The sequence below is a fragment of the Diplotaxodon limnothrissa genome, linkage group LG3 (assembly GCF_057381915.1).
Source record: "Diplotaxodon limnothrissa isolate DT_005_m linkage group LG3, D_limnothrissa_male_GT1.1, whole genome shotgun sequence".
NCBI lineage: Eukaryota > Metazoa > Chordata > Actinopteri > Cichliformes > Cichlidae > Diplotaxodon > Diplotaxodon limnothrissa.
In genome coordinates, this window is record NC_140598.1 from 24,211,829 (window position 1) to 24,236,490 (window position 24,662).

General features: G+C 41.1%; 1 protein-coding gene across 1 annotated transcript; it reads right to left on the bottom strand.

The window, feature by feature from the left end:
• Positions 1–15,412: 15,412 nt before the first annotated feature.
• Positions 15,413–21,646, bottom strand: LOC146635055 (complement C1q tumor necrosis factor-related protein 3-like). Its single transcript, XM_085345047.1, has 4 exons — positions 21,436–21,646; positions 16,775–16,837; positions 15,816–15,947; positions 15,413–15,712 (listed from the first exon to the last, which is right to left on the bottom strand). Exons 1-4 carry the CDS (start codon positions 21,644–21,646, stop codon positions 15,435–15,437), a joined length of 684 nt encoding a protein of 227 aa, XP_085201173.1. The 3' UTR covers positions 15,413–15,434.
• Between the last annotated feature and the right edge of the window lie 3,016 nt (positions 21,647–24,662).

Sequence of the window (24,662 nt, forward strand, 5' to 3'; positions counted from 1 at the left end):
AATCTTAACATAACAAAGCAGAAATAAAACTGATGAAAGGCAAGCAGCAGAAAATAGTCTGCAGGGAGAGAGCATGCAGCGCTGCAGCACTTCCTGGAAATCACATGACTGTAATGAGAGTACAGGAGAGTAACTGAGTACACTTCCTCTTTGTGATGGAGGTGATTTTTTTCTTCATATTGTGTCAGATAAAGTCTGACAGGTTTTCTTAAATTCATTTCATTTGATTTGATGATGAGATGAGATAGCCTTTATTTGTCAGTTGCAGGTCTTTTGCCCACAACCGAGATGACAGACCTTGCCGACCGTACATACAACACACAAACATCACATTGGGGGACAGATCAGGCTAGGTAACGAGGAAAAAAAACATCAAAATGTGTAACACAGAAGGATAATACAGGAATGCACAGATATCAACACACCATAGCACAATAAACACAGACAGCAACATGGGAAAGAGTTCCAGTGTGTACATCTGATCTGGGACCGCTGCAATGTTTCGACTGCGCCTCCAGCTGACCTGATGTGCACATCAGAGGGGAGGTAAGCGTTGGAGGTGGCGATGGATCCGGGGTAGGGAGGGTGATGCGTCAGTGAGTGCTTATCAGTATCAGTATATGTATGTGTTTGCGTGTCCATAATTCAGCTGAGACAGTGTCCTTCGCCCTGCCAGGCTAAGTAAACAGTCTTCCAGCCAACCCAGGTGGCCTTGCATGGAATGGGAAGGAACAGACTCAACACAGTTGTTATCAGGGTGTTGTTGTTCGGCTCCAGCCTTGAGCCCACGGCTGGTGCCGAAGGGGTAGCCAGATTATGATAGTAATTTTTCTTTTGCAACAACTCATGAGAATTTCACAGCTGTTCTTTGAAACAGACTGAGAGAGTGTTCCAGGGAAAGTAATACAAAAAAACACGAGACTAGACAAGGATATAAGCAGGGAAGATAAGGGAGAGGAGAAAAAGTGCGTCCGCCTCCTCCGAGAGCCAAAAGAAGTTTGTTCATTTGTTTTCACAGATGAAACCAGTCAACAGTAAATCAGATGTTAACTCCACATAACCTTCATCTGTAAGCAGTAACCGCTTCCTGTTGGGTGTGTGTGTGTACTTGTGAAGCAGCACTGGATCAATGCATATAACTGATGTGCACATGTCCAACAGAAGAAGGTCGTCATTGTCTGTCCTGTTCCTTATTCTGTCATTATTGCTCCCAGAAATGTGTTATTATTTCAAACATGTGAAGCTGAACTCTGACACATAACATCAAACAGCTCAGCAACCAGTCACACATTTAACTGTAACGCAGCTCTTTGAGTGTTTGAACCTGCTGTTGTGTTGCTTTTGTGTGTACAAACACACAACCACTGTCATGTTGTCTGTCTGTGTGTTAGCAGTGTAGACCTTTGTTGTTAGGGCCAAAGGTCAAAGTTGACTTTCAAAATTAATGTAAAGAAACCATGTGGAGTTTAATATCTGATATGAAAGGACACGAAGAGAGCTGAACAACACACAGTTTATTTTTTCAATACGACGTCACAATGACGCTATAAAGTGTCACAAAATCACACACTGCATGAAAACATCTTAAAATCTGAAGTTTTTACAGATTATAGAAGCCAAAGATTTCCAGTTCTGCTCCAATCATGTGGGTAAATATAATAAATACAAAGGTCAAAGGTCAGGGTCACACGAATGAGGACAAAGCTTTAGTTTCCATCTCCAAACATTAAAACAATATATTAGTCATTGGAGGACATGAACAGTTTCTTTGTTTGAGCTTTTTAAAATATTATTTTTTCAGTGCAACATTATGTGACTTCACACTGACATAAAGATGAATATACTGCACTAGATTTACATATTAACACTGCTGACATCAGCACATGATCTATAAAACCTGATGATGTCATCAGGCTGACATCAGCATGATGTCGCAAATACATGATAAAACATGTTTTAGTAGAGCCCTCTTGTTCTCTCCTGTAGTCTGAGTGTAGCCATTACAACAGTGAAACAGCACTGCCACCATGAGGTCAAACTGGAGCATTGTAGGTAATAGGGAAAAGGAAAACACACGAACCTCTATTTCTGATGTGTTTGACTGGAGGCTGTTGATGATTTCACAACATTGTATGTGATGACACTGGTGATGGCATCTTCTCCATCTGCTGAAATGAGTTGAAGTAAACACTTTTATGATTTAAGAATCTAAATAGACCAAATTATGACCACAGAATGGAAACAAAATACCACAATGAATAAGAATGAATATGTAAAAACCTTCAAGTTTCCTGTAAACACATAGTCTCACCAGCAGAACCAGTAACATCAGTAGAACCACAACATAGACTGACCCAATGGGCAACAGCACAGAGATAAGAACAATGGTGTGTTTGTCTAAAATAAAGCAAAACAGTCATTAAGTTGTCGTCACATTGTGATGTTGAAACCTTCGGAAACACAGACAGGTGAGTGTGTCACCTGTGACAGTGATCCAGCTGTTAGTGAGGTGAGGGGCTGTGTGTCTGTGAAGTTGTGTCTCAGCTGGAGCCAAACATGACATGATGGTATCCATATTATTGCAAATGAGGATATGATCATATATTAATTTTAATATTGATTTCTTTTGAGAACCAGTGTGAGTCTGTTTCTATTTTCAGTGACTAACAGAAAGCATGAGTTTAAGCCTGAGTGTAAATGTGACCAGATGAAGTGTGAGGTTGTGAGAAAGTCTCTGACTGCATTCATAGATGTGTCCTTTCAGCTGCTCGCTCTGATCCAACCTTTGGTCTCTAAGAAGAGGCTTCAGGGAGACTGTGGTAGGACTCGACTTAAGCGGTCAAAGAAGTGCAGGAGACTGATGCTGTCCAGTGTAGCAAGTGATTTATTCACCATTCTGTGGCCCAACAATATTTACAAAGAAACAAATAAGAAACTCAACTCTATAATTAACTCAATTCAAATAAACATAACTGAACTTAAATCAACGGAAATTAAGGTCAAACTGCACACAGCTACACTGACCTGAACCTCTCTTCTCGAAACACCTGAGTTCGTCTGCTTAAATAGTCCCCTTAATCAAACACTTTCTCCTCTGGACTATTCCATTCACTAGGTAGGTGAGATGAACATGATTATATTCATCCTCTACTACTCCTCTTGACTGGCAACATAAACTCTGGTGTAATCAATACATATCACAACATTAAATCTATTTCTTTATAAACCCTTTAAAATCAACTTTATTAAATTATAAGAATTCTTCCCCTCCTGCACTTGGTCTCTTCCTGTGACCTCAGATGAACCCAGAAGGTATAAAGCAGGAAGTAGAACTACATTTCCTCCTTTTGCTTCTGGAAGACAGGTAGGTAAGGTAAGTTCTAAACAATACAAATTAACAGTTGAAATAAATAACATGTTAACTTAACAAACTTGTAGGAATTGATTTAAACCAAGATGTTATATTATATAATCTGTAAAAGTGCAGAACATAAACAAACCCGGGATAGTAGATGTTTGCCTATTGCAGATTACATGTGAAATATGGTTAAATCAAAACAAGAATGTTAACTAAGAATGTAGACAAATGGTCTTCTCACCCACTTTGTCACAGAGACGTTTGCTACGTTGGACTGTAGGACCATCAGAAATGTGTGCAGTAACAAAACAGGCAGCACTGAAAGCAGCTCTAAGTGTTTGTGTTGTTCAATGACTTGTGCACAACAACAACAATGGGACCTCTCTCATCCATCAGTCACCATGTGGACATTTTTCTGACACACTTTGAAGCTGATGGACGTTTTGTGTCTGCACTAAGTACGTTTTCACCAGCTATGGCACCGGCAGGATTCACTTTCACAGACTCACAACCACCAGCTTCACCCCTCCCCTCCCCCTCCAGCTGTAGGCTTTAACATTGAGTTTCCCCACACATGTTTACAGACGAGTTAGAGAGCAAGAGAAGAAGAGACTGATTCATAAATGTCTTTGTTTCTGCTCTAACCAAACAATGCTGCTCTACAACTCTAGACTACCAGCCACAAAGACAACAACTGGAGAAACATCTGTCTACCTCTGACATCCACCAGCTCATCCATACAACAAACACACATCAACAACCAGGAAGCAGCTTCACCTCTGATCACACACACACTCAACTATTCACTCACCTGGAGGAACAAGTAGTAAGATGATGCTGATGAGCTCCCATGAGTCTCTTCCCATGTAGACATGACATTCGTATGTTCCAGCGTCATTAATCGTCACATCCTTCATAATCAAAGACGCGTCTCCATCCTTCATCTGTCTGTCCTGCAGATCCACCCGGTTCTTAAAAGATGGATGCTGGTTATGTTTCAAATCGCTCATCCTTGTACAAAAGCACATATTCATCTCTCAGGTCAGCTCTGCTCCATTTTACAACACTGATGGAATTATTATTTAGAGCTCGCCATGTCAGAGTGACGTCCTGTCCAGACTCAGCTGTGATGGTTTTCTGATCTGAAAGAGGAAACAACACAGAGCAGAGAGGTTAAAGGTCAAAGTACAATTATGATCAGAATGACTGACTTTAAATATTTTGTTTATTTCCTTTGACATTTGAGTTTTTAGTCATGTTGGATTTAATGAACCTCTGAACATCCAGCAGGTCACCAGTGACCCACTGAGGGGGAATTTTAGCCTCATGCTAAACATGCAAAGTGTCAGAAACTACAAGATGTTGTTGTTCTGTGGAAGCTAACATGTGCTGATAATAAGTGAACATAATGTGTGAGGGAAAAGCAAGTGTCCACCCAGCCTCGTGTCTCCTGATCCGACTCTTAGTTTGTTCTAAATGTCTGAGTCTGTCTGAGTTTTCAGTCAATAACAGAGCCTGACTTTAAATACTGACTACATCAGATTACATTTAAGCTTGAAATAAAGCAGAAAGTCTGCTTTGAAGAACAGATCTGACTTTCAGCGGCTCACTCGACTCTGCGGTTTGTGGTGCATTCAAGAACCTCGGAGACCTCGCCCTCGGTTTGATTAAGCAATAGGCCCACGTGACCTGGTGACTGTCACAGTGTAACAGCTGCCTGCTCAGTGTAACCAAACACCGTGGTGTTATTTGTGTCTGATCTGTGATGAAGCTTCTGCTGTGGATATGTGATAAACATCAGGAGGCAGGTTCACTATAACCAAACCTCCAGACTCACAGTAAACATCATGGCAGTGTTATAAGATACAGCATCCACCATGTAGAACAAACCTGATGACACCAACTAAAAAACTGAAAAACCAACCAGACATCACAAAGACATAATAAAATATCTGTGTTTTCGTGATGCTCTCACTTGTTATCTCCTGTATAACAGTGAGACAGCACTGCCACCATTAGGTCAAACTGGAGCATCGCAGTTAATAATTCTCAGCCTGAACACTGTTGGAACATCAGACCGCTCCACACTTTGGACTCATTGTTATTCTGAATGTTTGTAGTTTCACTTTGATTCTGTTATGTTCTTCTCTCTGTGGTGATCCTTTGGTTTTCTTGGTGTTTCTGTGCCTCCATGTCTGTGTTGGCCCCAACTGCCTGAGGTATTCACTGAGCACTCGGTCAGCAGAAACCCAAGAAAGAGGAGGGAGACGAGGAACCATCATGGAAGGACAGGCCCCTGCACGGTATGTACCACCGGCAGATAGAGGAGGTGGCTGATATCCAGAAATCCTACCAGTGGCTGGACAAAGCTGGACTGAAAGACAGCACAGAGGCACTAATCATGGCAGCACAAGAACAAGCTCTGAGTACAAGATTCATAGAGGCTGGGGTCTATCACACCAGGCAAGACCCCAGGTGCAGGCTGTGTAAAGATGCCCCAGAGACAATCCAGCACATAACAGCAGGGTGCAAGATGCTAGCAGGCAAGGCATACATGGAACGCCATAACCAAGTGGCCGGCATAGTGTACAGGAACATCTGTGCCGAGTATAACCTGGAAGTCCCGAGGTCAAAATGGGAGATGCCCCCAAGGGTGATGGAGAATGACCGAGCTAAGATCCTGTGGGACTTCCAGATACAGACGGACAAAATGGTGGTGGCCAACCGACCGGACATAGTGGTGGTAGACAAACAGAAGAAGACGGCCGTAGTGATCGATGTAGCGGTTCCGAATGACAGCAATATCAGGAAGAAGGAACACGAGAAGCTGGAGAAATACCAAGGGCTCAGAGAAGAGCTCGAGAGGATGTGGAGGGTGAAGGTAACGGTGGTCCCCGTGGTAATCGGAGCACTAGGTGCGGTGACTCCCAAGCTAGGCGAGTGGCTCCAGCAGATCCCAGGAACAACATCGGAGATCTCTGTCCAGAAGAGCGCAGTCCTGGGAACAGCTAAGATACTGCGCAGGACCCTCAAGCTCCCAGGCCTCTGGTAGAGGACCCGAGCTTGAAAGATAAACCGCCCGCAGGGGCGTGCTGGGTGTGTTTTTTTTTTTTTTTTTTTTAATATATATAGTGTTATAGGCAGAGCTTTTTCACTGCTTGGTGGGCCTCTGCTGAGATTATTGCTGTTTTCCACTTCTCTGGCAGTGAAAGGCATTCAAGATTTCCCTTTAAAGCATCCCTGAAGCTCCTGTGTCACGTGTCCAAAAAAACATAGAACACTTTAACGGGTTGGTAATTTGGGGGGTTGTCAAAGCATTGTCATCAGACAGGTGATCTCCAGACACAGGATCAATTCAAAATTGATACTTTTGAGAAGAATCATTGCATCACCTGGTGAAGACTCTGGGGGATCTTGCTGTAGTGTTTCCTCAAGAAACTATATGACAGCTGGGAGGATCTTCCTTATTGTCTTGATGGCAGGCTCTCTGCAGTCCCACCAAGTGTCTGACAGCTTCTGCAGCTCCAGTGGGCGCTGCTCAGGATGCAACTTCTGCATTTTAATAAATGCAGAGTCTCATTTAGACGCCTTGGCCACAAAAGTGTAAAGCTTTTCAATTAGGTTGAAAAAACTGACAAAACACAAGTTTGATTTTGCGCTCTCTACCAAAACCAGATTAACCCTTTCACACATAGTGGTCACTACAGTGGGCAGCTATTCAAAGGCTGTTGTCTTGTATTTGTGTCAGTGTTGATGGTATAAACATAAACCACTATTGGACACTGATGTGTCACTCCATACCCTACCCCCATACCCGTTGTTTACTGTTACTATAGATGTATGGCGCGTTTCATTTTAATTAATGTTATTTAACCCTGTCATGCATGAATTATGACAACCTCAATTAGGATTTAAGTATTTTTATTCATCTTTCCATGCCTAAAAATATGAGTCCTTTGGATCTTTTTTATGTATTCTTGACTGAAGTCACTTAAAGCGCCCGCTCATGTTTGTAGCCTCATCATAACCTTGATCCCAGATGTTGTCAATCTTTAGATTATTTTCTTTCAGTAGAGCCATTACTAGCTTTTCTAGGGCATCTCCACTTGTTGACTCCGCATTACACACCTGAATGAAGAGCTCCTTGATTTCCATGTCGTGCACATATCTGAACGAAACCTGCTTGGTGTGCAACACATCTGTGGTTTCATCCATCAGTATAGAAAAGATTTCACACTCTTGCATTTCTGTTTGAATGACACGTCTTACAGATGTGGCCGAAGCTTTGATTATGTCGTTCAGACTTCTGTTTGAGAGGAGCGAGATGGGAGGTTGTTTTCCAGGTCCATGTTGATCTTTTATGTCATCAAGGTGTAATTTAATTACACTGGCATTCTTGCTGAACAACTCAACTAACTCTCAGAAATGTCATAGATTTTGGCTTTACAAGGTCCCATCATCTCCCCGTCTTGCTAAGGAGTGATGATATCAAATGAGACAAAATTTCCCTTTTTTTTTTTTCTTTTGCAGCTTGGGACACTTGGTCAGCTACTTCAAAAACTGCAGATTTAACCCTTCTGTTTTCAAGGTTTTGGAACTTGTGCACTTTTCATTATTTAGGGAAAAAAGGACAGCTGAAACAATACATAACATCAGCACTTGGAAAATACTCTAGCCATGGATTATACTCATACCACTTCTTTTCAAATAATTCTCCCTCTTCATTCTTTGAATACGATGAGAGTTCTGGTTGTCAGGGTCCAATATTATCACACATTTGAATAAAGCCATTATCAAAATGTATGTGGATTATGCATGACATTGGCAGGATCAGTTGGGTATGCGAGTCCAAGTAGAGCTTTCAGAGCTTTCAGTCAATGAAAGACAAGTTTTTTTGTGAGCAGTCCAGACAGCAGCTGATAATCACTGATGTCACACCTACTGTTACAACTGTTACTGTGTATCAAACATCAGCCTGATAAATGCTAATGTAACAGTGTTTGTGTTGTATGACTCCACTGGGTGGTAGATCACAGCACTGTGTGTGAACTGGCAACTGTGTATCCACTGTATGGAGCACATGACCAGTGTAAACTATCTAGTTATCTCTTAAATGATTGGTAAAATCTCTGCTGAGGTACACACAGGAAAGAATAGACTGAGACTCTAATATGACTTCTATAATATGAGAGCTGGTAGCAGCTAAATTCACCGACTGCATAGAGGCAAGAGGCAGGGTAGACCCTGGACAGGTCACCGCTCTGAGAGAGACTGAGTCACAGAGAGTCAGAAAACCCAAAGTGAGTGAGGCCACACAGATTTCCATGTTAAAATAAATGAACATGTCTGCATCACACTGCAAAAAACAAGACAAACGTTCTCTGGTCCCTATCGCTAATATCGGCCTTCATAACAACAGTACAGTATGTAATTATTATTATATTATTATTTCTTATATATCCACCTGTTTAAATTGTATTAAAGCTTAAAGTTTGCATTATTATTTTCTGTACTCTGACCTCTGGACTGGATTTCTTCGGGGGATGTTAATTAACAGGTATGACAGTCTGTATGATGCTTCCGTACCATCTTTTGATGCAGCTTAATAATTGAACTAACTAGCTTTAGCTGATAACTCACTCGTAGTCACTATGGTGCAGAGGGGGGGGGGGGCTAGAGGGGCTTGAGCACCCGCCCCTTTCCTGATGGGTGCCCAAGGTTCCCTTTTGTTGAGGCAACTTTTTTAAAAAAAAATCTTATTATTTTTTTTAATGTGTGTGTGCGTGCGGAGTCTTGTCTGTGCCCCTCAACAATAATATTTAACTATTAATCACAGTTTTGCTAAATAAAAGGATCTGGCTTGCATCAGTCACATGATCACATTTAACCAATGGTCGCCCTTGACGGCAGAACGCGCTGGTTACGAGCCGGGAACGAGCTCACAAAGAGCACGCGCATTTTTTCCGGTCCGGAGCTGTAGGAGAAACACAAGTTAACTCAGAGACACAGACTGATGCGACAAAACCAGTAAGTAGGTGTACAGCGTACACTGTAGTGTGTAGCACCCAGGAGTATTAGCTTATTACGTACACGTTGGTAAGCTGTCTTGTTGCAGCTGACGAACTGAAACAAATGAGCGTGCTGTGTGTGCAACAGCGCGACAAACATTACCTGTCCTTTTATTAACTGCACAGGTAGTGCTGGTCATAGCTGCTGGCTACCTGTGTAAGGCTGTCATGGGTCTGTAGCTCTGTCACCGTTTTAGGGAACATATTTAGTTTTAAAGTAAGTTTCCGGGCTTTTCCTGCCTTTCTGGAGGGATTATATTTCACTAAAAAACGATCTAATATGCATGTCCACACAATAATTATTATAATTATAATATATTAAAAACACACGCTGTATTTTAAAGAACATACATTAAGAAGCAGATTATATTAGATTTATATTTTAAATAAGACAAAATTTGGATTTTACAGCAGTAAAATTATTGTATCTCTACAGTTTAAAAATGTAATAAGCTTTGCCCTGCACAGAGTGGATAGTGAAACAAATGGAATCATCATAAATACATTATTTCATATTTATTACTTCCCCCTCCTCATTGCTTTATTATTGTAGCTCTAGTAATAAATAATAATGTAAGGATTCTGGATCAGCACCATGATGCCCATAGTATATACAGTATTCTGAAGAAGGTCTAAAATGTCACTGTGTGTGCGTGCATGTGTGTGTTTTATTTAGATGGATTTAAAAAAATATATATTACTCGTGATATAACATTGTCCAGACATGCCTGGTAAGTACATGAGGAGGAAACAGCAGGAGCTGTATGAGGCTACTAAAGGCAGTGCTATAACATTTTTCTGTCATCATTTTATTTTAGATTAAGTGCAAGAGTTGTTAGGTGTGGATAATTAGATTATAGTTTATTGCAATAGCAAGTTGTGCCTTGTTCTCAGATAGACAGCAAGTGGAGAGTGATATATGAAAAGATGGGATGGAAGGAAGAAGAGAAGCAAAGAGTGATTCACAGGCAGAGCCTAAATTATTTCTCACAGTTTTTTGTTGCCTTATGGTTCCAAGCGCTGTCACCAATCTTTGCATTTTGTTATTATCTCATGACACTTGTTTAATCAGCTACCATCTCTCCTGTGGACTTTTTTGTCTACAGTCTCAGATCAACACAGCCCTGCCCTCCAGCACTATCCACAGCAACCCCTCAACAGCAAATTTGTACCCATCAGGTAAAGCATCGGCTACGTTTGCTTTGCCTTGTTGCCCATATTAAATTCTTGATGAATGTGTGTTGTTGTTATTCAGCCTGGATCAATGTGCCCCTTTTTAACTTTGAGCACCCGCCCCTTTAAACCTCTCTGCACAGCCCTGTCACCCTCCACCAGTTTCAAATATCCTGAACTCGTCCCCGCTCTGCTCTCTGTTCAAATCACATTCTAGTTCCGAGTGAATCAGTGCAGGATGAGTAACATCATTTCAGTTCACAGCAGCTTCAGAGCAGATTTCCACTCTGTGAACGATTCTCCATCCATGTGACAGGAACAGACTCAAATCTCAGGTTCATCTCTGCTGCAGGGAGGCGGTCTCAGTGAGCACCTCGACAGTCAGGGTTTATTGGACTGACTGCAGCTGCATGAGTAAAATCAATGAATCTTTAATTCATTAACTGCTTCAACATGTCAAACAGCACTAAAAACAGCTTTTACAGCATCACAAAAAAAATAATAAAGAATTAATAAAGTCAACCACTGTAGTTTTTCCTTTGCAGAGAGATTTCTTCATATTCGTGAACTCTTTGATGATGTTGCATACTATAGTTTCACAATTTCTCAAATATGGTAGATTTAAGAGGTATTGTGATTTATAAAGCAGCTGCTCTACTGTAGCACCCAGTTTCACCAGTAGATGGGAGCAGATGTTAAACATGATTCATGGCAATTTCAATTAACAACTAATTAAATGAGCAAATATTTATGTTAGCTGCTACCAGAGAATATTCCGTATTTTTGCTTAAAATTGCAACAATAAAACTAAATAAATAAATAAAAAAACTAAAATCAAAATCATCAGTATCAAACAGATACATCCTGTGCTGAAGCCACTGACTGGTCTTTCTGCTGTTTTTGGTCTGTGGTTGTGGTTTAATGTTTATTACTGGTTTTCTGTACAGAGTACAGATGTGTATTTGTTAGTCACCACCAGACCACAATCATCTGACACAGAATGTAAGAACAAAATTTTATTTGACCTGTAGAGAAACTAAACTGCTGCTGAGGAAACAAGAGCTAAAAAACATGAATACAATATATGAGATGATGTTACTGAGGACACACAAATAAAAAGTATGTAGAAAATAATCAGTATTGTGATCTGAGCCCAAGAAAAAACTTGGATTTAGGTCCATAATTGGTTGAATGAGGACACTTTAACTTCTGTGTAACCATCTCCTGAGCCAGCACAGTGGTTTGCACCTTGCTGTAAACTCACCATTTCCATTGTTGAAAGCATTTGATTATAGAGTTTGATAATGACGCACCTGCATCCTCTTGCTGTTTTTGACTTGGAATCATGTTGTGTAGTTGTTTTTCTTAACCAATAATTCTGTCATCATGCACTTTCCTGGGCCTTTAATGTGGTGCAGCTGGTCAGTGGATTCATTCTGTTTAATGATGCATCATATTGTTGATTTGGCCACTCCTACAGTTTTGCTCTCTCTGATTGGTTTATTGTCACTTGTGCTGACATCTCTTGAGACCTCACATTGAAAATAGTATAAACAGTGAAAAGCTATAAATTATACATTCAACATGGAAGGATGGAGCAAGGGAGCGGACTTTACTCCTATCAATAAGTTGTTCCATTACTTTTGTGCCTCTGTGAATTCAGGACTATCTATAAAATTGCTGTAATTCCTAACAGGTAACACAGTACTTTACTTAAATGTCTTTAATTAAGGATTGAAGTCTACACTACAGTCACATCCTGATTGTTCAAGTTAAAATTCACTGTGGTGGTATATAGAGTCAAAACTACAAAAATTGTGTCTTCATAAAAACAAATTATGTCTACAATGAGGAGGTGCCAGGAGAGAGAGGGAGTTCTGGGCTTCTTTGCTTTGGCTGCTGCCCCCACGCAAATCTCCAAAAGTTGATTCTGTTCATCTGGACGCAGCGTTTTGAGGGAGAAACGTTTCGTCACTCATCCAAGTGACTTCTTCAGTCTTAGCTGACTGCAGGTTTCCCAAGACAAAAGTCCGTCGAGACCAAGACCGAGACCAAGACCACGTAAAAGTGGTCTCGAGACATCCAACTCTAGGTAGGCGTAAACTTATTTTCAGAATAATTACATCTGAGACTTTGTTTCATTGTAAGATTATAACAGTGATGGCAATATAATTGTTTGTTGTTCAGCAGAACAGTGTCCAGTATGTTGGCTGTTATACTTTGTTGTGTTTGAAAATAAAAGTTGAGCTGATTTTAACATCATTACAAAAAGTGTTGTTAATTATTTTTAATCATATTCAGGTTACCACAAATTGTTTTTTCACTTAGTTGAACTTGAAATGTTTGTCAGCAGGTAAACAATTAGTATTGTACAGTCAGAAATATCAAGTTATTCTTAATACTGCAGACTTGCAATGAATAAGTTGTCCTAACAGTCATCTTAAGTAAGCTTTACTTGGTTTTTTTGAGGCAACAAGTTTGCATAATTTTTTTGAGTTCTGGGAGGAACTAATTAGATTTTACAGTGCATGATTACCATCATCAGTTACACAGTTAAGTCCATATATTTTGAACAGTACAAGAAGGTTTTTTTTTATGTTTTACTGAAAGATATTACGATTATTTTTATATATTGCTATAAAAATAAAATTAATTATCTAATTATGATAAAAGAGCTGCCAAAAATAAAAAAGGTACGCAAAATTAGCTCCAGTTAAAAGCAAACATGTGGGCCAGCAGTCACCAAAATAACAGACTGACCAATACAGGACAGTGGAGCCAATAAAAATAATGCAGTTTACCAACTTATAGAAAATAGTCATTACCTAATGGAGGAGCAGCACTTTATGAAGAGCCGACTCAAAGAAAGGACAAAGAGAAGAGAATCACTGAGCATTTAACTGGATTTATTTGAATCAAAGATAAGAAGAAGTAAATTATCTGAGTCAGTAGCAAGGGTGTAGATTTGGCATGGACGGAAGGGACATGTCTCCACCAGTAATTTCATGTCTTTAAGTAAAGAAAAACGAAACCAATAGAAAGGAAAAAAAAAAGATCTGTCAACGTCTCATTCACCCAGCGGTGCAGAAAGAGTTAAATTACGTTCTCTACTGGAGTCCTACCTCATGTGACAAATACGGCCAATGTGATTAGCTGCGCCTTTCAGGGAGTTCTGTTTAGTTTTAGCAGCTGCAAGCCTGCGCTGCGAGGAGGAGACGAGGATGGCAGCAAAAAGGAAGAACCTGGATATAAGAAAGTATTTTTCAAAGAAACCTGTAAGTCACTTAAAGCCAAGTTAACTCATAAAATGTGTCCGTCATAATAACGTTACAGGCTATGCTAGGCTTTGGCCCACATCAGTCTAAAATTGTACCCATGAATAACATGTTTTGGAAACTAACTGCACAACATGCAGCACTTTTAGTTCTCTCAGTCTCAGAGCAGCATTTCTAATTTTGATTGAAACTGTCAGAGAAAACAGCCTCGAGCAGCCAGGATATTAGTTTACAGAGGCTGCTAAAATTGTATGTCTAACATTAAAATGTTGGTGACACAATAATTTCATCCTAATGGTACTGACATATTCATAGGGTTAATTTTTGAGACAAAATATCATGAGGTAGTCATAATTTTGCAAATATCCCACCTTGTAGTGCAGTTTGCACAAAGTGTTTTAAAAATGCACTCATCCTACAAACATTACTGATGAGTCAAGATCTGCACAAATTGACAGAAACACTGAAGCAGCTCCACATTTTATTCTTATTGTCATGTTTGTCCTATTTGTCAGGTGACAGAAGAACCAACACAAAGCTCAGAGAGTAATGGTGACACAAGATCACAGGTGAAACTGGATGATGACTTGTTGGTTCATGACTGTATTTGAAGCACATTTGTGACTGCATGTATGTGGAATGTCTCACTGTTATTTATCAGGTGACAGAGGCAGCTCTGCCATGTTGTAGCTCAGACAGAGGTGAAGAGGCGAGGTCACAGATGACTGACTGATGTTATGGTGCTATAGGTTGACTAGTATTTATTATCATGACAATTGTTAGGCTGCTGATGTAAATTGAATCTGAATTGACACGTCTCACTTTTATATGGCACAAATCAATGTGTTATTTTATCAGGTGGCAATAGGTCCTAGTGCAGTCAGAGGGTTAGGTAGTTCATGTTTAGAATAAAAAAATCCCAACTCACTGATTTAATAGGGGCAATAGTGTGCCTAAAATGTTGCATAATTTTGCTGAGAGATCTTTTGTGATAATCTTAGATGAGTAGTTTTATGGACAAAAACCACCAGGTCACTCAGTGTTCCCCTAGTGCTAATGTAAGAGATATTGGTGTATAAATGAACTAATGTTGTTAAGTCCTTAAAGTCATATTCTTTATGACAATATGGTCGAAGTAAACTAAAGTCTAAAATACTTAGTCAGTCATTTGTTTAATAGGAATTTAACATTTTATAATTCACATATAAAACTATGAATTGTAATTTTAAATGGTTTAAAAGCACGTAGAATAGCATATGTAGGCGAGTATATTTCTACTTTTTATTTTTTTATTTTTTATCAAGAAGCAAAGACAAAAAGGAAAAAAGAAAGAAACAGGGCAGGGTTGAATCATCCGTCCCCACCAATGCCAAAACCAAATCTACACCCTTGGTCAGTAGAATCACAGGAGAAGTAGAAACAAATAAACGCACAACTAGAACCCAACCATTCAGAGAGAGAGAGCAAGAAACTGATTTCAGCAGGTGATTTACTTCCTGCTTTGCTTCTAAAACTTGCTAAGCTCCGCCCACACAGGAAGTGTTGGAGCTGTCACACCTCTCACATGGTGAAAATCAGATGACCACTGAAGGTATTATGATGATTTTGACTGTCATTTAGCCTTGCACCAGTATAGAGACGTACAGACACCTGATCTCCAACGTCTAGAAGCAGTGAGGCTCCATTAGAGGTGCTCACACCACCAGATGTTTGATGTTCATATGCAATAAAAATGTGCTCTCCATTCCTGAACAACACACCACCTGCAGCAAGATTTCCATCTCCATATAAGCTCCAGTCAAAGTGGTAGACTCCTCTCACTGGTGCAGTGAAAATACCTGTGGGACATTTGTTTTTGTTAAATGGAAAATCAGCTGTCAGAAAATCTGGAACATCAGCCTGACATCAACATAGCTGAGAAGTGACATTCAGTGTTATTACCTGTGTGTGGGTTGTAGGCATTTCCAATGTTTGTGACAACACGTTTGAAGACCAGAGTAATCTGAGTGTTAAAGGGTCCAGTTTCTCTACTGCCTTGATCGAGCAGAGAGGCTGAGAAAGCCACCTGTTTGACTGAGAGAGAGAGAAATGTCATTATTTTAACCTTTCTGTTTTAGAGTTAGACTCTTCCCAAAAAAAGTGACCATGAAAAAAACTTGAATCTCCAATGAAAGAAATGTTTGACAGCTGAAAGCATTTCATTGTCACAGAAGAAATAAAACTCTGTGATTGGAAACTGAAATTTGATTGAATCTATTTTTGAGGATCCCAAACTCGTCCTTTAGATCAGACAGCAAGTTATTTTATAGCTTCTGCCAAGTCAACAAACTGTGTTATTCAGTGTTTTAGTTGCATGTTGGTTTGTGCTTCAGATAAACATGAACTCAGTTTAATGTAATTCAGTAAATTAGATCCAGTAATGAACTTAATGTGTGTTCTGAAACTTGAAGTTTGAAGTGTGATGTTGAGCTGATCAGAGCAGTTTTTAGTTTGAGTGTCTAACATTAATCCATTCAGACATATATTTTAGAATTCAAGTCAATCATCCGTCCATTCTCTTCCACTTATCCTTGTCAGGGTTGCTGATCCCAGAGGTAGGGTACACCCTGGACAAGTCTGTCACAGGGCTAAGACATAAAGACGGACAGACAGACAGACATTTGCATTTACATTGCTTCCTACATTCACACATATGGGCAATTTAGAATTACCAGTTAACCTAACACCACTAACTGCATGTCTTTGGACTGTGGGACGAATCCGGAGTACCCTGAGAGAAGCGACACAAACACGGGGAAAACATGGAAACTCCGCACAGAAAGACAGAGCCAATCACCTCACCATGTCTGCAACATAAATGTCTGTTTTTCTATTTATATTTTCAGATTCCCTCACAGTACCTTGTAGCTGCTGCGTCAGCTTATCAGTCTGAATCTTCTGACTCTCCAGCTTTGCTGCTTGTTCTGAGAAAATGCAAAATGGAGGAAATCTTACTGACAGCACACAGTGATTCACATGTTTTAATCTGTAAGAAACAAAGTAACTGACTTAGAGCTGGGCCATATCATACCGTTCAGGGTTTACCGGTATAATGTTAGGCAATTTGTTTTCATTGTTGTTTTCATACGCACATGACGGAAAAAGCATGGCGGCGACGGAGAATGACCAGGGCAAAAGCGGATCGTTGAATGAAACAGATGAACCAGAATTGGTTTGTAAAAATGGTGCAACTTCAGTGATGTGGAACTGGTTTGGCTTTTGTCCAGCATGACTAGTACAACTTTGATTAAGCTACGAAGCCCCACCCTTGTCGGAGCATTGCGGCTACCGTAGTCAGGAGCCTCGCGGACTCGGAGTAATCTGGGTCCTAAACTCCATCCATTCATGTCCCAAAGTCAAACGAACACCGCGGCATCACTGAAAGTGAAAAACACTCTAAATCCTTTCATATTTTTTAGAAAAAAAGTCGCTAAAGGGTCTGAAAACTCGCTAAATATAGCGACAAAGTCGCTAAGTTGGCAACACTGACTCTGATCACTGGAACATGTGCTCCATAGTGCAGCTGTGCTCTCTCGCCACAAGGGGGCTCCCCCCACACAGCTGACAGCCTTTCCAACATTTACAACTCCACAACTTTATTAGTTAAAAAAAAACATCAATGTATTTTGACTTAAACAAGCACCTTTTTATGTGCGGCAAAGCTATATAAAAATGTAACAGTGCAAATGCAATTCCTTGCTGACAGTTTAACCAAAATCCTTTTTCAGTGGAAAGGCTGACATATCCTCAGCATAACCATGTATAATATCCACAAAATTTAAAAGGAGATTAAACACACACAATACGGTAATATTATGTTGAAGCACAGTACATATCACTCCACCAAGCTCCAGACCAGAGGCGGAGCCAGACATTTGAAACACCCGGGGCTTAGCCCAAAAGGGTAGTATGCATGTGGGATTTTTTTTTTTTTTTTTTTTTTTGGGGGGGGGTTAGAAATGAGTGAAAGATTAATAGGCTCTGTTTTGAGTTTTGTTCAAAAAAGAATGTCTTCTTATAGGGAAAAATATATATCACATGTGCAGGACACCTTAAACTAGTTTTTTAATTAAGCAGCAAGGCAGAACAAGGTCAGGGCTGTATCAAGACATGAGGACTAAACCCCAATTCAACCAGACCCAGAACTGATCCAGAATTAAAACAGGACTACAAGAGTTCAAAATCAGGAGTACTTGGGATTTAACCAAGACAGAACCACAATCAGAACTAGATGATAGTAGCACTAAAAATCATCATAGACCTGCACTACACTTGTTTAATTCTACCAAAGTACACTATTTAGATTGAGAAAAGTTTATATAATTATTTAGCCTTGTTGTGCAAACAAGCCTGCAAAACTTAATAAATATAGAATTTGAAAAATAACAAACCTAAAAAGAAACACTAGGTACGAGATACATGAGTACCTATGATACGGTGGTACTTTTGGCAAACGACCATTTGACTAACATGTGTGTCTCACCTGCTCTTGTTCCATCTCTGTTCTGTCCTCATTCTCCATCTCCCTCTCTGTTCCTCTCTCTCCCTCTGTGTGCTGACAATCATCAAATATACAGGTGAAACCAGATATTTACAAACTCTTCAGATCAAAACACAAACACTTTTTTAATTGCAACATCAAATCAGACTAAATGTTTATTTTTTTTGATTGATAAATATAAAAAACACATTTGTTAACTTTAAGAGTAAAGAGAGAAACTATCTGTATTTCTTAATTGTAAATGGCACCAAATTGTATTCAAAATTGAGCCACACTTATGGAGCTCCACAGTTCTTTTTCTGGTGTTTTGGTTGATATCGCTTGGTTTTCCCATTTCAAAGAAACAGGCTCTGTGTTTTGCCTTATATGCATCCACAGCTGTGCCACCACTTTACTCACATGGACTCTACTAACCTATCAGAAGCTTCTTCAGCTCAGAATGGAATCGTCTGGAGTTTTCTTATTAATTAACAATAAACTTAGTGTATATGTACTCCTAAATTTGATGAAAGTGATAAAAATAGATCTCTCTCTCTCTTTATTCTGACATTTAACTAATTCAAAATATATTTCAATATTTATCTAAAACAAAAGTTTACTCTAAATTGATGTTGTACAGTAAAAATATTTTATGTTTTCTCCCTAAAGTGTATGTAAATATCTGGTTACAAATGTGAATATCCTGCTGTGTACTGAAACCCCTCTTGTTTTGCATAGAAATATACTGAACAACATACAAAGCATAAAATATAAAATAACATTTACCTGAGTTTTTTCTTTGAAAGAACCCTCTAATGTCCATTCTTATATTTCAGTACATAACTGAAACCGATTTAGTCGGGGAGGGTAAGAACTGAAAATATGAAATAAACACACGTAAGCTAAGACTCTCTTAAAAAAATAGCATTTGTTCGGCTTTTCATTTCGCCATTTGTTGATTCACTTGAAGAGCGAGTAACGTAATATTGGTCAAGTGATCAGTTTGATATCAATCTTTCATGATGCACCGTCATATTTACATTATTTGTACAGTAGGAATGATTTGCTTTGGTACCTGGTAAAACTTAAGCTCTCCTTAGTATGGCTGGCTCCGTTTCTCCAACAGCGCACTCACAGGCAGCAGCTGCCCTGCCCTCTTGCTCAGTCGCTTAGTGACTGAGCTCGGATCATACCAATATCAGGGGGGATTCACGCACAGTCGTAAATTCCCACAGTGTGCACTATGTGCTTCGAATATTGTGTGTACTTTTTGTTTTATACAGTTGTCAGCCAGGCATCTATGAAAAAATTACACTCCAAAAGACCCCGGGCTTCTGACAAAACAACCCGGGTTTAAGCCCAGTAAGCCACCCCCACGCTCCGCCCCTGCTCCAGACTACGGCAGTCGTAATGCTCCGACAATCTATCAAGCGGTGCTGCTTCGTAGCTTAGCAAAGTCGTGCTAAAACATTTTTTGACAGATTTTTGAGTGCCGTGTACCACATAAAATCGGTTCGGTAATAACGATGGCCCGCTTGCATGCTCTACCAAAAAATGTGCTCTGGTGTGTATCTGACAGATGAAAGCCAAACCAGTTCCACATCACTGAAGTTGCACCAGTTTTACAACCCAATTCTGGTTCATCTGTTTCATTCAACAATCTGCTTTCGCCCTTCTTGTTCTCCGTCGCTGCTGTGCTTTTTCCTCCATGTGCGTATGAAAACAAAGGCACTGCGCATGTGCGTTTTACCCATATTCTATTCGATATATAATTTTCTTATAATTGCCTAATGATAAGAACGGTATGATATGGCCCAGGCTAGATGAACTTTTTGTAGATGAGTTAGTGAAACAACTGCATCAGTTGTGTTCTTGTATCTTGTAATACAACATACATCCTCTTTGCTGAACTAAGGCGTAACCGTCAATATTAAGTCATGCTCATATACATATTTACTGTACTGGTCAGTTTTTGGTTTAAAAACTGGTTCATCCCAAAGACAGAACTCCTAAACACAAACTTAACAATGTGGTGTATGCTGTACAGTGTAGCGAGAAATGCTCAGACCTCTACATTGGAGAGACCAAACAGCCACTTCATAAATGAATGACACAACATAGAAGAGCCACCTCCACGGGACAAGATTCAGCAGTCCATCTGCATCTAAAGGTCAAAGGTCACTCTTTCGAGGATGCCAATGTTCACATTTTGGACAAAGAAGACAGATGTTTGAAAGAGGAGTGAAAGAAGCCATCTATGTCCACTGTGAACGACCATCTTTGAACAGAGGATGGGGCTTATGACACCAACTGTCTGCCATCTATAATCCAGTTTTGAGATCCCTTCCCAGACGCCTTAACGCCCACTCACATCCTGGGCCATCTGACCTCAGGGAATCACATGATAGGGTGGGACTAGGTTTTACAGTGGGTTATCCCAAAACCTTGGCTGATTGTGACCTACACCCATTTTCACACCTTGGCTCATGTGAATAGGTAGAGGATCAACATGGGGTCCATGTCCCTCTTGGAGGGGACACACCCACACACACCCAAATCTGAGACCCTCCACCATTTAATCCTAGAACTGAAGAAGCTTCTTGGATGAGAGGTGAAACGTCTTCAAGCAATGTACAGAAGTCCAGATGCTTTTCTTTCAAAGCTCCTTAGACTGTTTGGTTTGGAAGTGTTTGCCATGAAGAGGAGCTGTGAGCTGTTTCATTATAAACACATTCCAGTCAGTTCCTGATGCTGAGATGAAAAGAGATGGGGTTTTTTTTGGTTCTTCTAAAAAAATATTTAAATGTTTTGAAGTTTTATACTTTGCAATTAAACATGTAAAAATCCCCAACATATATGTTTCAACATCATACATAATTAGGATGTTATATTTCCAGCACCATGATATGTTCATTGCAATCTCTTTTGACTGTAGTTTCAGCTGATCAGTCTCACTTTTCTGTCTTCACCTCTTAAAGCTTCTTTACATGCTCTTTAACAAATTTCATTTTTTTGAAGTCACATTGATGTATGAAACTGTACCTTGATTCTCTCTCTGTAGGACAGTGATCCGCTCATTCTGCACAGCCAATGAGGCGGTAAGCTCTCTCAGCACAGCATGGATGTCCTGAGGACAGGGTTGTTGGACTGCAGTCTCAGTCTCATCTGCTGAAAAAGAGCAGACCAGAAGCAAAAGTGGGAAAAACATGATGATCTTCATTCTGTCACCATAAAGCTGCTGTATAACTGTCATCTGTAAATCTGAGTGTTTTATAATGTGGGTAATATAAAGAGGCGTGAATGAGGAGGTTACTGCCCCACATGTCTCCTCATCCTCCCCCTCACACACTGCAGAGCCACAGGACCACACCTCCTACAAGTGCTGTTGGTAAATGACTCAATAATCAGACTGCATGACTGAATAAACTGGGTCATGTTAACAGAGCAAACCTCTGGCAGAACAGGATCAGGGAGGGGCGGCCATCTGCTGCGACCGGTTGGGGCGAGAGAAGGAAGACAGGATAAAAACATGCTGTGGAAGAGAGCCAGAGATAAATAACAAGTATGATTCAGTGCAGAGAGGTCTATTAGAATAGAATAGAATAGAATAGAATAGAATAAACCTTTATTATCCCACAGATGAGAAATTTCACTGTTACAGAGCTCTTATGGCAAGGGAAAGATAAGATATGAAGGAAGGCACAAGTATACATAAATACATAAGCAACCAAAAGTTCGAATATACAGATATATACAGGTAACAATATACAGAATATGTATAGAAAAAAATAGAAATAGTGTACGGACTTATGTATGTCCGTACAATATTGTACAGGGATATGTATAAATGTACAGTAAACAGACAGGCAGGTGGGTAAGATGACGAAAGGGATGTTAAGCTGTGTTATAGAGTCTGACGGCTGCTGGTAAGAATGACCTGCGGTAGCGCTTCTTCCTGCACTGTGAGTGTAAAAGTCTACTATTGAACGAGCTGCTCAGTGCTCGTACAGTCTCATGCAGGGAGTGGGAGATGTTGTCCATGATGGGTGTTAGCTTAGACAACATCCTCTTCTCCCCAACCTGCTCGATAGACATCAGCGGACAGTCCAGGACAGAGCTCGCCTTCCTGACCAGTTTGTTAAGTTTCCCCCGTCCCTCTCTGCCATTCCACCACTCCAGCAGACCCTTTTTGTAAAGTGTATTTGTGGACCAGTCCAGTTTGTTATTGAGGTGAACAGCCAGGTATTTGTACTCCTCCACCGTTTCAATGTCCAAACCCTGGATGTTCACTGGTGTAATAGGGGGTGGCTTCCTGCTGAAGTCAATCACCAGCTCCGTCGTCTTGCTGGCATTGATGCGAAGATGGTTCTGTTCGCACCAGCTGACAAAGTCATGGATGAACCCCCTGTATTCCAATTCGTTTCCCTCTGACACCCTACCCACAATGGTGGTGTCGTCTGAGAACTTCTGGAGATGGCAAGTGTTATAACTGAAGTCCGCAGTGTACTAAAGACTCACAGCCTTGGCCAGCCGCTTGAGGAGGTACACCAGAGAGATAGAAGGCAGGAGAATAAACCAGCTGTTCTCCACAGAACCAGCAAAGGTGTACTCTCAGTGGCAAGGGAACAATAATAAGAGAACAGCACCACCAAGGCTGGAGACGGAGCAATACTGGAAGAGCATATGGGAGAAGGACGCAACCCATAACGGCAATGCTCAGTGGCTAGTGGATCTGAGGGCAGACCACAGCGACCTCCCTGAACAGGGTCCAGTAACCATCACAGTGGCAGATATCCAAGAAAGGGTCTCCAGTATGAAGAGTTGGACAGCACCAGGGCCCGACATGGTTCACGCCTACTGGCTAAAGAAGCTGACTGCACTCCACGAGCGTCTGGCAGCACAAATGAACCAGCTGCTAGTTAACGAGAGACACCCGGAATGGCTAACCGAAGGTCGGACGGTCCTGATCCCCAAGGACCCCAAGAAGGGACCGGTCCCCTCCAACTACCGACCAATAACCTGCCTCAGTACTACATGGAAGCTCCTGTCAGGCATCATATCGGCTAAGATGAACAGGCACATGGGTCAATACATGAGTGGGACACAGAAAGGAATTGGCAAGAATACCAGAGGCGCAAAACACCAGCTACTGGTAGACAGAACAGTCAGCCGAGACTGCAAGACCAGACTGACCAACCTGTGCACTGCCTGGATTGATTACAAGAAGGCCTATGACTCAATGCCCCACAGCTGGATACTGGAATGCCTAGAATTGTACAAGATCAATGGGACCCTAAGAGCCTTCATCAGGAACTCAATGGGGATGTGGCGTACAACACTAGAGGCCAACTCCAAGCCCATAGCACAAGTCACCATCAAGTGCGGGATCTACCAAGGAGATGCTCTGTCCCCACTGCTGTTCTGCATAGGCCTGAACCCCCTCAGTGAGATCATTAACAAGACTGGCTACGGATACCGACTACGGAACGGAGCAGTTGTCAGCCACCTCCTGTACATGGATGACATCAAGCTGTATGCCAAGAGTGAACGAGACATCGATTCACTGATCCACACTACCAGGCTATACAGCAATGACATTGGAATGTCGTTCGGACTGGAGAAGTGTAGTCGGATGGTAACAAAGAGAGGGAAGGTAGTCAGAACTGAGGGGATTGAACTACCAGAAGGCAACATTGCAGACATAGAGGACAGTTACAAGTACCTGGGGATCCCGCAGGCAAATGGGGACCATGAAGAGGCCGCTAGAAAGGCTGCAACCACCAAGTACCTGCAGAGGGTCAGGCAAGTCCTGAGGAGTCAGCTGAATGGTAAGAACAAGATCCGGGCCATCAACACGTACGCCCTGCCCGTGATCAGGTACCCTGCTGGGGTAATAGGCTGGCCAAAGGAGGAGATAGAAGCCACTGACATAAAGACAAGAAAGCTCCTTACCATGCATGGAGGGTTTCACCCCAAGTCCAGCACCCTGAGGCTGTACGCTAAGCGGAAGGAAGGGGGCCGGGGACTGGTGAGTGTCAGCACCACAGTCCAGGATGAGACAACGAACATCCAAGAATACATTGGGAAGATGGCCCCAACTGACCGAGTGCTCAGTGAATACCTCAGGCAGCAGAAACCCAAGAAAGAGGAGGGAGACGAGGAACCATCATGGAAGGACAGGCCCCTGCACGGTATGTACCACCGGCAGATAGAGGAGGTGGCTGATATCCAGAAATCCTACCAGTGGCTGGACAAAGCTGGACTGAAAG

What these genes read in the sequence shown, in the direction of transcription:
- LOC146635055 (XM_085345047.1), bottom strand. Translation starts at nt 21,646, where the DNA reads ATGACAGTTATACAGCAGCTTTATGGTGACAGAATGAAGATCATCATG. An exon ending in CCTACAGAGAGAGAATCAAG is followed by an intron (nt 16,838 to 21,435) that starts GTACAGTTTCAT and finishes GCATTTTCTCAG; the next exon opens with AACAAGCAGCAAAGCTGGAG. An exon ending in TGCCTACAACCCACACACAG is followed by an intron (nt 15,713 to 15,815) that starts GTAATAACACTG and finishes AATGTCCCACAG; the next exon opens with GTATTTTCACTGCACCAGTG.